The 13,181-nt window shown below is 38.3% G+C and overlaps 1 protein-coding gene across 1 annotated transcript; it reads right to left on the reverse strand.

Annotated features, from left to right (window-relative positions):
* Positions 1-7,704: 7,704 nt before the first annotated feature.
* aqp3a (aquaporin 3a) lies at positions 7,705-12,182 on the reverse strand. Its single transcript, XM_075468756.1, has 6 exons — positions 12,001-12,182; positions 9,440-9,566; positions 9,009-9,146; positions 8,736-8,851; positions 8,415-8,632; positions 7,705-8,285 (listed from the first exon to the last, which is right to left on the reverse strand). The coding sequence occupies exons 1-6, from the start codon at positions 12,106-12,108 to the stop codon at positions 8,087-8,089; spliced, it is 906 nt and encodes a 301-aa protein (XP_075324871.1). The 5' UTR covers positions 12,109-12,182; the 3' UTR covers positions 7,705-8,086.
* Positions 12,183-13,181: the final 999 nt, after the last annotated feature.

Raw genomic sequence — 13,181 nt, forward strand, 5'->3', positions numbered from 1 at the left:
ATGCTTAAGCTACAGTTTCAAGTCAGGACTATTCCATCATTTTACTCTGAACAGAAACTCTTTCCGAGAGGGTTAAGACCTTCATAAGTCACTGATTATAACTCTGGAAATAAGCACATTTAGAAAATAATTGTGATGCGTTAGCAAAAAACCTTCTAAATCAGGAGTATTAATCAAGATTCTAGAAATAGAGACTCTTTTCTAGTAAGTTTAAAACCTTCCCCACTCAACTGATAATAATTCCGCAAATGAGCACATTTCTTAATAGATTATATATAGAAAATCATATTTTGCTATATGTATTGTGTGTATGTGGCCCCGAACCCATCCTCTGTGTGGAATCTTTGTTCATAATGGCCTAAAACCTTATGTGGTTAGCAAGGCCTTGCTCCCCCATAAGTACCATAACAACAGAACACTGATTAATTTAAAATTTTCACATCATTTCTATACTACTGACACCCAATCATTGCTTAAGGCAATTAACATTACCAGCAGGCTCGTCCACCGTTTGCAGCGAATAGGAGCGAAAACCCGATGGCTGAACCGGGAAAAATTCACCTATGGCCCCAGTTGCACTTGGCGACCGACCAACCTATTACCGTTCAAAGTCTAAGGTCCCGCTCCAAACAGCCGAGTCACCCCACTGGCAATTGACATGCTAAAAATGATTCATTATCACCCTTTCAGAGGAATTAGCTAAACACTTTAAAAATGAAACACAACAAATATAAATTTAACCAAGGCTCGACTATATGAGTATATTAGCCTCTTGAACAATTATGATTAACTTTCTAAATGATATATCTTTCTTAGATGACCACATGACGAGGAATCTGTTTAATTTGAGCCTTATTTTGATTTACTCTGTCCCTCATGTGTTTAAGCTGTGATTTTGCCACTTGTGCCTGAAGGGAAATTAATTCTGCTTTTTCTTGTTCCCTTTCTTCGATTTCATTATCAATATATTGAGTAACATGGGCCACCCACAAGTCATACGTTAAGTTTGTTAATCCAACAAGTTTTCTCAACATATATTGTCCAGAGGGAAAAAGTGATGCTTCCACCGCTTCCCTAAACTGACGGGTGTCAGTGCATGCATGAATATTACCATTATTTTGAGGGCGGGGGAGATCGTAATTTTCTGATTAGTTATTTTGATTCATCCCCTCACCAAGTCTTTGTCTGTGCAGCAAAGCTGTTAAATCATGCACTAATGCACCAACACGTGATTCCAATATAGTACTGGTGGTTGATTGGGAACTGTTTTGGGCTGTTGCATTTAGGTATTCTGCTGCCTGGGCTTGGCAGTCCGAGTCCCCTGGAAAGGGTGTAGTTTGCAGTAAGCCATTTTTAATAACCATTAATTCGCTCTTTACAATAGGGTCAGACGACACGCCTGCAGCAGTGGGCGCGGTTTGAGGCATCTGTTTTTGCATGGCAACCGATATCTTGCGAGCTTTAGCATAAGGGGGGGGAGAATTTTTCCTCTTTTTCCTTCTCACACAGTCTGCCAGAAAAACTGAGGCTCTTGTTAATCCTCTCTCTGCTCTGCTTCTTTGGCTCTTAATAACTCCTCCCAATATGTATTCTTATGATCAAGACATAACAATTGAAACACACCCTAAATCAAAATGGCGTTTGTCACACTTTTGTAACAACTTAAGAAAGAGAAATAAATTCAATTTATCCAGCTGTGGACAGGGAGAAATACAAACCAAACTATACAGAAACGATGCCTAAGCGAGAATCTTTCTTTATCAGGAATGTCACAAATCACGTCTAATGGCGTGACAAACAATGCCTTAGAGAGAGTAACCTCTCCTCTAAGTTTTGCGAAACCCTCGTTTACTCGACTGATAACAACTCTGCAATTAGCACATTACCTAAAGAAAACTAATACTTATTACAGTTCAACCATAAAGTGCTCTGGAAAACAAAAAGGAAAGAAAATGTGCACAAGAATCTCAAGTACAGAGCGGTGTACAAGCCGCGGACACTCGCACAAACAGCGGCGACCCAGCGTCCACGCGCAGCCCCTTGTTCTCCCCTTGTTGAACAGAAACCAGTCGAGATCTGCTGGAGCAGTCAAATATCTTTGAGCGGCGAACCCCACCCCAAAGTTGCATGAAAATTAAAAAATCTGACCCTTAGTGTCCTTCAAGTATAAATTGATTCTGTCACTCCGAATAAATTTCGGGATTATAGACTGCTTCGCACCCCGGAAGTCTCAATCCTTCATCCTAACTCTCATCAGAGGAGAAGTCCTCCCATGTCGGAATTCCACTAATTTTATTTGTTCATTTAGTTGACCCCCTCAATTTAGGGATTTTATAAACTACTTCGGCCACACTTAGCTATTAGTGCAGGGAAAGAAAATTTGAAGAGAAGTTCCCCAAATGGGATATTCATTTATAAAATGAATTTATCTTGTCTTTTATTTTTTCGAATTCACTTGTCAGGACACTCATTTCCTTCCCCTGTGTGAGGCTATGTGACACTGGACGTGTCCCCATTCAATGCAATCAGACAGTACATTAACACCTGGATTTACCATGATCAGAGGACAACTTAATTCAGACAACTTCATTTAGTTTACCCAATATGCCGAAATTTCACATTTAGTCATTAAGTGGTGTTCTGCTCACCTTAATTTTGGCGCCAGATTGTCCGAACAAAGTCGTCCCTTTTTTCACCTCGAGGCGTCCTCCCTCGCACGGGGGTCGGTCGCACGGCACAGTGGTCCTTGAGCCTTCGAACCTCGTGTCACGGCACCATTTGTTAGATACGATTCTTTTAGTTGGAAGCTCAAGAACGGACCGGAGTAATTCAAGTGAAAATGAAGCCTTTATTTGTAGTCACACGTCAAAGCATATCAGCGCTGGGCTCAGTGAGAAAGAGCTCCCGCAGGAAGTCTGTCAGACTGCGCCATGATTTCCAGGTATCATTTGTATTAATAGTCTCACAGGTTGGACTCACATTCGACCGAGTATGATTGGACATGAGCAGGTTCAACATGCTTCGTCATATTCTCTGGATCATCCCAAAACAATGTGTGTGTGTGAATCTGCCCTTGCTTTCCCAGGCTTTCCTAATTGTTTTGTCTTTCTACTCCTGGATCACTTTAGGTCATAATGGAAAAGTACTGAGACTTATTTCATTCATAATGTCTAAGAACAAAGCCAATTTTAACAAAGTACAGCAGGCTATTAATCATCTCAAAAACAATCAATCTCCAGGGTCTGGTGGACTAACAGCTGAGTTTTATAAATCTTTTATTGAGGAACTGACTCACTTTTTACATAAAGTCTTTATAGAATGTATTTCTAATGAATCTCTTCCCACCACACTGACCCAAGGAATTACTGTTTTAATACCCAAACCGAAAAAAGACCATCTACTCCTAGACAATTGGCGACCGATATGCCTACTAAATAACGATTACAAAATATTAGCTCACTTATTGGCATCAAGATTAAAATCAGTTTTAGACTCTATCATAGAGGAAACACAATCAGGCTTTATGAACAAGAGGTATACTGCGAATAATGTCAGGCTAGTCCTAGACATTTTGGATCATCCAGATATGGTAGAGAATGATGGATTTATACTGTTTGTAGATTTCTACAAAGCTTTTGATACCGTCGAACATCCATTCATTCTACAATCCCTTAAGAAATTTGGCTTTGGCAACTATTTTTCCTCAGCGATCAAAAGTCTATACCATAAAAGTAACAGCTCAATTAAACTAACAGGTGGCATGTCCCCTAAATTCAATATATCTAGAGGCATTAGGCAAGAGTGCCCTGCTTCACCATACCTGTTTTTACTTGTGGCTCAGCTTTTGGCTGATCACATCAAATCGAGTGAGGTGAATGGTATTAATATTATAGGCAAAGAACTTACCATCACCCAACTGGCAGATGACACCACTCTCTTTCTTAGGGATGAAAACCAAGTCTCCACTGCAATAAATACCATAAAAGAGTTTTCCAAGGCCTGGTTTAAGTCTCAACATCAATAAATGTGAGATTATATCTAATATATATAAGAATTGTTCAAAATCTTCCATCTATGGAATCCCAGTTAAAGATGAAATTGTATACTTAAGTATCACAATTATCAAGGACCAACAAAAAAGAACTTCATCGAACTTTAATCCTATAATTCAAAGAACTCAAAAAAGGTTAAACCAGTGGCTTTTACGGGATCTTTTCCTTAGAGGTAGAGTTTTACTTTCTAAGGCAGAAGGAATGTCACGCTTGATATATGCATCTTTATCTCTCTATGTGGACAATAAAAGTATCTTTCAGATTGACAAACTGCTTCTCAACTTCCTGTGGAAAAATAGAACACACCATGTGAAGAAATCTGTTCTAATGAACAACTATGAAAATGGTAGGCTCAATTATCTAGATTTCTGTACCTTAAACAACACTTTTAAGATAAACTGGTTGACACAATTTTTTAGGAACCCTAATGCTATTTGGAATATTATTCCTTTTCTGTCAAAAATGGGTGGTCTAAACCTTTTTTTCGTATGTAACTACAATATTGAAAAAATACCAGTAAAATTGTCAGCCTTCCGCAGGCCTTCCTCTCATGGTCCCTTATTTTCAGGCATAATTTTTCACCTCATAATTATTATATATGGAACAACAAGGACATTCTGTTTAAACACAAATCTCTTTTTATTGAGTATTAGTTTAAAAATAACATTGTTCTTGTGGCTCAATTATTCAACAGGGATGGTCTTCTCTATTCCTATAATGAGTTTTTATCTGAATATAATATCCCTGTATCACCTGCAGATTTTGCTAAAGTCTTTGGAGCAATCCCTTCTGGTGTTTGCATGTTATTTAGATATCAACCAAGAGTGGAAACCAAAAATTTCTCCCTGTTGTCCTTGTCAGACACCCCAGTTGGTAAAGCTTGTTTGACCAGTAATGGTAAAAACAACAAACTAATTAGACTCCTGTTTAAAAGGGATTACACCACAATTCCATACGTGGTCTCATACTGGAACAAATATTTGGAACACACTAACTGGAAGAAGATCTGGCTCTTACCCAACCGATACCTGTTAACTAATAAAGTCAGAGAAGTTTCTTTTAAGTTAATTCATAGATTTTATCCATCCAATGATCACATTGTTAAAAGATTCAAAAAAGACATTGATGTGAAATGTACTTTCTGTTCTGTACAGACTGAAACTGTTACCCATTTATTTTGGCACTGCCCTATTGTCCAAAGACTGTGGAGTGATATTTGTAACTTCATCGCTAACAACATTGATAATAACTTTATTTTATCTTGGAAGAGTGTATTGTTTGGGCTCCACGACATTAACAAAACCAAAGAAAAAGCCAACATAATTTTTATTATCAATCTCATTATTTTATTGGCAAAATTTCATATCCATAAATGTAAATTCATGAAAAGAAAACCTTATATTCTTGCCTTTCTCGGTGAGCTCAGGCAGTACATGACCTCCATTAAATACTCAAACAACCAGAAAGCGATTAAGACTGTTGATATCTGTGAATACCTGAATATTTTATTATGACCTCTTTTGTCCCCTGGCGTTTAATATCGAAATGTTTTAATGTGTATTGTTAAACATGTTTTTTCTTAAATAAAAGGAAGTTAAAAAAAAAATTAAAAAAAAAAGTCAGAAGTAGGCAGAAAAATAAGTAATGGAGTAAAGTACAGATAACTAAAAAGTGTACTTAAGTACAGTAACGAAGTATTTGTACTTCGTTACTTGACACCTCTGGGTATCATCATGTCAAAATCTGGAGCTTTTTAAGGGATAAGAAATAAAGTGCATCACATATTGCAAATTGTGAATAAAGAAAAGAAGACATTTTCACCGTCGCCTTGTGCACGCTCAGGAAGGGTGATTTGAGGTGAAGTGAAGTTTCGGAACAATCTGCTGGTTTCCTTAGCTATAAATTGAATCAACTTGGAATTCAGTTAATTTAATATAATTTGATTGGATTATGACTGTATTACAAACAATTGGATTCTAATTGTTTGGAACTTGAGATGACATTTGTTATGTTTGGCGCAATACAAAAGTGAATCAAAAGTGAATTCAGAAAACTCAAAATTTCATCACATCATCCACAGGTTTTTCTGCAACTGTTGGTGTCAAAGTACATGCATCTACAATCGGCTGCATGGGAAGTCTGGAAAAAGATTGTTGTCCTGACAAAAAAAAAAGAAGAAAGAAAATTGCTATTTTGCCAGTGAACATACTTTTTACTTTGCATGATTTTTCTTTTCGCTTTAAGGGTGTGATTAAAGTTTGTGTTATTTGCATCCTACGCATTAGAGTTAGCAGTCTTCAGGGACACTGAAGAACACTGAACACAGAACACTGTTCTTATTTAACTTGCATCGGTATTTCACATTCTGGCCAATCAACAACATAACCCTTTCATTTAAACCAATCAACCAAATCTATTTTTTATTATGATTAATAATAAGATTATGTTCTTGATTTCAGAACATAAATGATAAGTTTTTGCCCAAACAATTTGTCAAGTCTGATCTTATTGTGAAATTTGACTAAAGCCTCAAGCAGGATGCTGGCAAGGCAGCTCATGGTAGAAGATGGACCTTCACAACCATAAGGATGCCAAATGCTGTTAAATGAGATTATTAAAGGACTATACTTTTGGATTTTGCATGTTTAAGTCATTTCACTGTATATTGACAAGATCTCACATCAGTAATCTTCAAGATCAGGTTTAATATTTCATAGAAGAATTTCCATCCACTGAGTCTTTCTCGTGTTTAGTCCTTTTCAGTTTTACTGCTGTCTGCTTTTTAAGTAAGTGTTGATTAGCTTAGTTTGGCAAAAGGCCAGGGGCAAAGACAGGAGGTTTCATTTAGAATAGAAGGCTTTGAGCTGCTGTATATTCAGCAGCTAACTACCTCCATCTGTCTACTGTGTGACCGTGTATTTATATATATTTACAGTATATGTATATGGAACATACCAGGACAAATAAAAAAGCCTCTTGGAGGTATAGCCGAAACTGAACAGGAATTCATCCATTTTGGTTAAAACATGCCATTTTGGGGATTTTTTTTTTGCATTTCACAATGTCACACATATGATCACATTCAGCTCTGCTGCTCGTTTCATTACTTGCTCTTCCACACATTAAAAAAAGATTTCTAACCACAAATTCGATCAAATTGCTCCAAAGCTACTGCTCCACTGTGCCTATCTACCGCCATCTGTTGGTATTCTCGTGTTGCTCCTCACTAAAATCTAAGTGCCAAAAATTCTTTCATACTATGTTTTCCATTTTGCAAAGTAAACCCTTCCAAACTAGCTCTCCTTGTTGAGATGACATTTATCTCAGCATGGCAAATTTAGAATTACTGGTTGTTCTATTTATTTGTTTTCTGGGTGCATAGGGCGTATTTAAACAACAACTTAAAGTGTCTGGTTTAAGAGAGCAATAGCAATGTGGGGAATGTTGTGGGAAGAGCCTGACCACTGCCTGTCAGCTCCAGACAACATGGTTCACATAGTCTAGACGATGGACTATATACACATAAGTGTCTTGATCCTCTAAACTCCGGAGGATCAATTCTTCTATGTGTATTTATGTTTATATTAAGTGAATTCCCTGAATTGAGATTTTGAAAGGATCTGAACAAAGATAATGCATAGAAACCGGCAGGTAAAGACATACATCTGTTTATTGCATATAAAGAATATAAAATTCTATAAAACTTCAATGGTACAAAGAATAGAAACTGTTAAAAATGAAGTCAAAGAAACAATAAGATCCAAACGTTCATATCTTTAAAGAAAAAGGTCTAATTCTGTGTGTCAGAATTTGCTCATACTGTACATAATCATTCCTCTACAATATTATACACTTACACGATAACGTGAAGAAAATGGACTCGATTCAAGAACACTTAACTCTCTTAAGAGAAATTCCAAAAACTGTAAAGTTGTTTATAAAAAACATAGCATTGGCAGGATGGAAATTTAGTGGTGTGACAGTATTAACATGTACATGTTTTTTCAGGGATTAGCTGCAAATTTCTGACAGACTCAGATAATTTCTTTGGTTGTCTCTTTAGAGTTGACATTGGAGTTGTCATTAGTTAGTCGGATGCCCTCCTCCTCTGTTTTCTGTCTTTTATCACGTACTTCTCCCTCCACATGGAAGCCAACCATCAACTGGTAGATAATCACGCCAACGAAACTGCCAAGGTATGGGGCAAAAATAGGCACGAGGAACCAGCCATTTCTAAGAAGGAACAACAAAAAAAAAAGAGTTGTAACCAGGGAATCCAGCATAAAAGCAATGTAAAGGACGATTACACAGAAATAACACATTTTTTGAGGACAAAAAATGCCTACAAATGTGTGCACTTACAAAAAAACCTCACTCCCCCATCCGGCCATAGAAGTGAAAAGACGAGGTCCAAGGTCTCTGGCAGGATTGACAGCATAGCCAGAATTAAAGCCCATAGACAGCCCAATGACCAAAACCACAAATCCCACAGTGAAGGCCTCCAGCCCTTCGGGGATTGGGTTGTTGTATGGATCCACAATAGCCAGAATGCAAACTATCAGAGCTGCTGTGCCAATAATCTGTGTTTGAGAGAGGTAGATGTGAAGAGACATGGTGAGTTTCATGATCTACAACTCTAAATGTTACACTCTGGGTATGATAGCTGTCCATATTTTAAAGTACCTGATCAAAAAAGCCATTGACAAGGGTGAGATTCTTTCTAGGATAGGTAGCAAAGATGCCAGCTGTGGTTTCAGACTCAGTCATATTGAAAGCCCCAGGAAAGTCAAACAAGGCATCTAAAAGGAAGCGGACAACAAAATGTAAACATTTAAGAACTTCTTTATTTTCTTTTGAGCAACTGATTAAATGATGTACAATGAAACATAAAACACAAATCTGTTTTAATAGCTTTGGCAGGATAATCTTGGCTCATCAAGGGGAGTCATCTCTTACCGTAATACATGCCGAAAATGATTGCAGCCCCAAAGAAAGCTCCGATTGTCTGAAAGAGGAAGAACATGGGGAACTTCCTCCAGCGCTCTCTTCCAAGCAGGCACAGGGCAAAGGTCACTGCAGGGTTCAGATGTCCACCTGCAACAGTGTTGACAGGATGTCAGTAAACACAGGCAAATAACAGATCCTTGATATAAGAAAATAGAAAAGTGCTCTAAATCCAGATTTTGTATCAAGATATAATCTGTGGCACTGTAAGTGTAATCTGTTTTGAAAATGCTTAGAAAATATTCATCACTATGCACATAGAATAAAAAAAAAAATGTAACTTATAGAAAAATATATATCTTTTGGACTAATTTGGAGCACAGGGAACTTCCAGTACATCACCACCTCAGCTCTCACCTTGGCAGAGAAATCGATTTACATACCTGATACCTGGCCACAGACCAGGATGCCTAGGGTGGCAGCAAAGCCAAAGGCAAAGTTGACAGTTAGGAACATGCCATGGGTACCACCACTCAGGACTAGTTGGGCCACAGAACCACAGCCAAACATCTGGAAGGAGGGAGTAAAAGCAAGTTCACTCCCTTTCAAAATAAATATACCTACAGTTGTTTTTGTAGCTGAGACAACCAATAACATCATGCTGAATATGTGATGTGATGTTTGTGAGATATTTTCAGTGTGCATTAATAAAATGCATTTCCGTTAACGTGCACGTTGGTAAAGTCTTCATTTTTTTCTTTAGACACAGTCCTGATATGAATTTAATTAAAAGTTATTTCCCGAATTATATCAACTGTATTTGATATGCCAGTGTTTTTTTTTATTTTTATTCTTAAAAACTGTAGATGTTGTTCTACAGTGTTGTTCTGTCAGCCTATCCAGGTCAAGTTGAGGTTTGAAGATATGGCACGGTGATCATTATCAGTGAAACCAGTTAAACAAAAACACATACAACAATTTTCTGCCTGTACGGGCATGTAGGCCTATCCATGAGGCTACTCCCAATTTCGAGCACTGTCAGGGAGCTTTCAGCCATCCTCATTAGCCAGCCCACTGAGACACACCCTTGCAACTGTCTTGGAGCTGAGGGCGAAAAATTCCACCAGCTTGGAACAAATCTCTAAATCAATACTTGTGAGATCTTTTCAAATACAGGATGAAGACCCCATTGGCCCTCCTTCAGCTGCTCCTCAGATCAAAGCACTGAAACACTTACTCACAGCTGAAAATACAATCCACTTTAGGAGTGGTTAACAAACCAACTCCCGTCAACTAGTGGTAGTTTTTTCAGAGGTTACCTCTCAGTGCTGTTGAAAAATTGATTCATTACACTTTTTTAGATTTCTTTAGCATGAACTGAACTAATGACAAGACACCTGCACACACCCTTATGAGTGAGAAAATGGTACGTAAAAACAGGGGCTATGTCCAGGGTGCAACTTCTGTAATCTCACTAACTGAGGAAGTAAAAACTATGTCTGACAATACCAGCGATGTGACATCTATTGTTCTGCCACTGTATTTCTCAGATCCTGGATACCATCAGTTCCAGGAAAACATTATTAAATGTGTGATTACAAATACAGTTTTGTGAACCTGACCAATCTGTTACCTTCTTATTTGATCTCCACTCAGTTACTTAGTGTAAGCAATCACAATGTCTACATACTTAGTGAGAAATTGTTCAGTCTATACAAAAGGTATGACTTTACTACCTTTGAAGTATATGTGACTTAATTAATTAATTACAGTGTTTCCCACAGATGTGAAGGCAATGTGTGGTGGTGGGCCAGGGGGGGGGACGTAAGGATGTGTGACACCGGCTTATCTGCAGATATTCACATCTTCATTGTAAACAAATGAATAACATAGCTAATTACACTGGTCGGACTGTTCAGCTCTGTTTCAGACTGATACCTCCGGTTCAGGCTGCTCCTCGATCATCATCAACACGCACTTCTCTTTTTCAATCGCGGAAAATATTTTTCAATACTCATCTGGATTGAAGCAGCAAACATTCAGTGTAAGAGTTTAAAAAAACTACTTTATTTGATTCACAGCTGCTAGTGTTTAGACCTCGACAACCCAACTACATTTTTTTTTTTTACGGCAAACTTGCAACTAGTTAACTTTATAAAGAAGGCGTAATCGCTTGCTATGGGTCGGGACGGGACGGGACAACATTGTATTCAAAATATAAAATATTTTTATAGGACTTTTTAATGTGTGATTTTATAAAGGTGCACGTGATACCAACATTTCGTGAATTCTTTCGGTTGAGCTAATCTACGCGACGCTGAGACTAGCAAGCTTCCAGGGAAGCACGGAGGGGAGGGGCTGTGTGTGTGAGTGGGCTATGCGAGAGAGACGGAGGGAGAGCAGCAAGGAAATGCAGCTGAACGAATACGAGTATTTTTTTAAATAGCGCTAAAAAAAATAATAATAACGAAACGCAACATGTGGCGGCCGGTGTTTAATCTGTGGCGCATCTATGTGTGGGAAACACTGAATTAATTAAATGCATGTTGTCTCACAATCAGTCATCACCCCTCACAGCAGCAACAAAAACGGTTATAAGATTATAAATCATAAATAAAGTGCTGTCTTACAGTGAGCAAACAGCAACAATTGAATGGTGAGAGCATTCTGAGAAAAAAAAAAGATGCGGACAGAGGTCATCTATTATCAGCATCATTGTATACATTCTGAAGAATAGACTTTGTAAGGTTTTCATTAGATGATCGACATGTTGCATATACACACTGTGTACATGAAAGCATACAATACGTAGGATTTCAGAGGATTTTACATTCATTTCCTGAGGACTTTCCATAATAATACTTCCTTACGTTAACCATAATCTTATAGCAAATCTATGCACATACCTCTTCATTACTGGGACTTTTTTCCCTATGAGTACAACACAATGCATTAATTTTAATAGCTTGAGTGGTACACAGACCACATGTGTACACAGCCTTACCACAAGGATGAGAGTGCCAAGACATTCTGCCAGGGCCTGACGAAGCAGCAGGTTGCGGATCTGGAAGGTGCGCGCCAGTTTTTCCAGAATCACCTTATGTTTACCCATGCTTATCAGAGGCTAATGAGACTGCAAGCAGACACACGCTATGTAGAGTTTCCTGAGTGACTGTGGTGCTGAGAGGACAGGACTCTTCTTAAATAGCCGAGATGGGCTTTGACTGGATTGGTGCCAATATTAAGTTCTGACCCACCCACTGTAACACGCCCCAAGAACTGGTTTGCCTGCTGGGCTTCTCTTCCCCTCCCTCTCTCTTACACACGACAGACACACACAAACATACTAATTTGTCTTTTGTGTAGGTGAGAGAAAAACAAAGAGGTTTTATTTGTGTCTCAGGTAGCAGGATTGTACAAAAACTATATGGCTAAATTCTATCAAACATGGACAAAAGAGAAACCGGTAATTTTGGTGCAAATCCAGATAACTTCTTTGAAAGTAAGAGAAGTACAGCTTTTGCCTTTGCAAAAATGCACTGTTGGCAATTTCTAGTCGAGCCTATTCATTACACACTCGCAGCCCAGATCCCAGTTCTTTTCCTGTCCTACTCCTATTTTTCAAGTTCCTGCTACTTGTCGAGTTGGTTTTAACTGAGGGGAAAATCTCTAATTAGAAGACAAAGTAACTCCTTTTTTGTACTCTGCAATGTGTAAAAATTTAGAGGGATCATTTCCAGGGCAAGATGGCCACCTGACTTTAGACACAGCTAACCATTTACAGCCTATAGTCAGGTGAAATAGAATGACAGCCCTCTTTCAATTCAAACGTTTTACATATGAGAACATTATGAAAATCATCTGATACTTACCAGGTCCCGATATATAAAGTAAATACAACAACACGAGATAACATTGTGTTGGTCTAGATTCCCAGTCATCCAGGTATTTTGCAAATTCTAAGAAATAAGGGCAACTGGACTTTTTTTCTTGTATTTTCCATCTCTCATCTGAAAGGCTTCTGTTCTAACTAGTTGGTGGGGATTTGTGGCCGTGGTTTGAAAGACTGTTCCCACTTGTAGGGTGGCGTGTGTCGTCAACTCCCCTGACCATTGTGTGGGTTGCTCATTGCCACCTGTTTGTTGTTTCCTTGCCCGACAAACATGTTTTGGTCACAAGATCTGA

This window comes from Odontesthes bonariensis, chromosome 6 (genome assembly GCF_027942865.1).
Source record: "Odontesthes bonariensis isolate fOdoBon6 chromosome 6, fOdoBon6.hap1, whole genome shotgun sequence".
Lineage (NCBI taxonomy): Eukaryota > Metazoa > Chordata > Actinopteri > Atheriniformes > Atherinopsidae > Odontesthes > Odontesthes bonariensis.

Coding starts and splice junctions, on each gene's coding strand:
- aqp3a (XM_075468756.1), bottom strand. CDS start 12,108: ATGGGTAAACATAAGGTGATTCTGGAAAAACTGGCGCGCACCTTCCAG. Junction 8,852..9,008: donor CATTTTCGGCATGTATTACG/GTAAGAGATGAC, acceptor GCTTCCTTTTAG/ATGCCTTGTTTGACTTTCCT. Junction 8,286..8,414: donor TGGGGGAGTGAGGTTTTTTT/GTAAGTGCACAC, acceptor GTTCCTTCTTAG/AAATGGCTGGTTCCTCGTGC.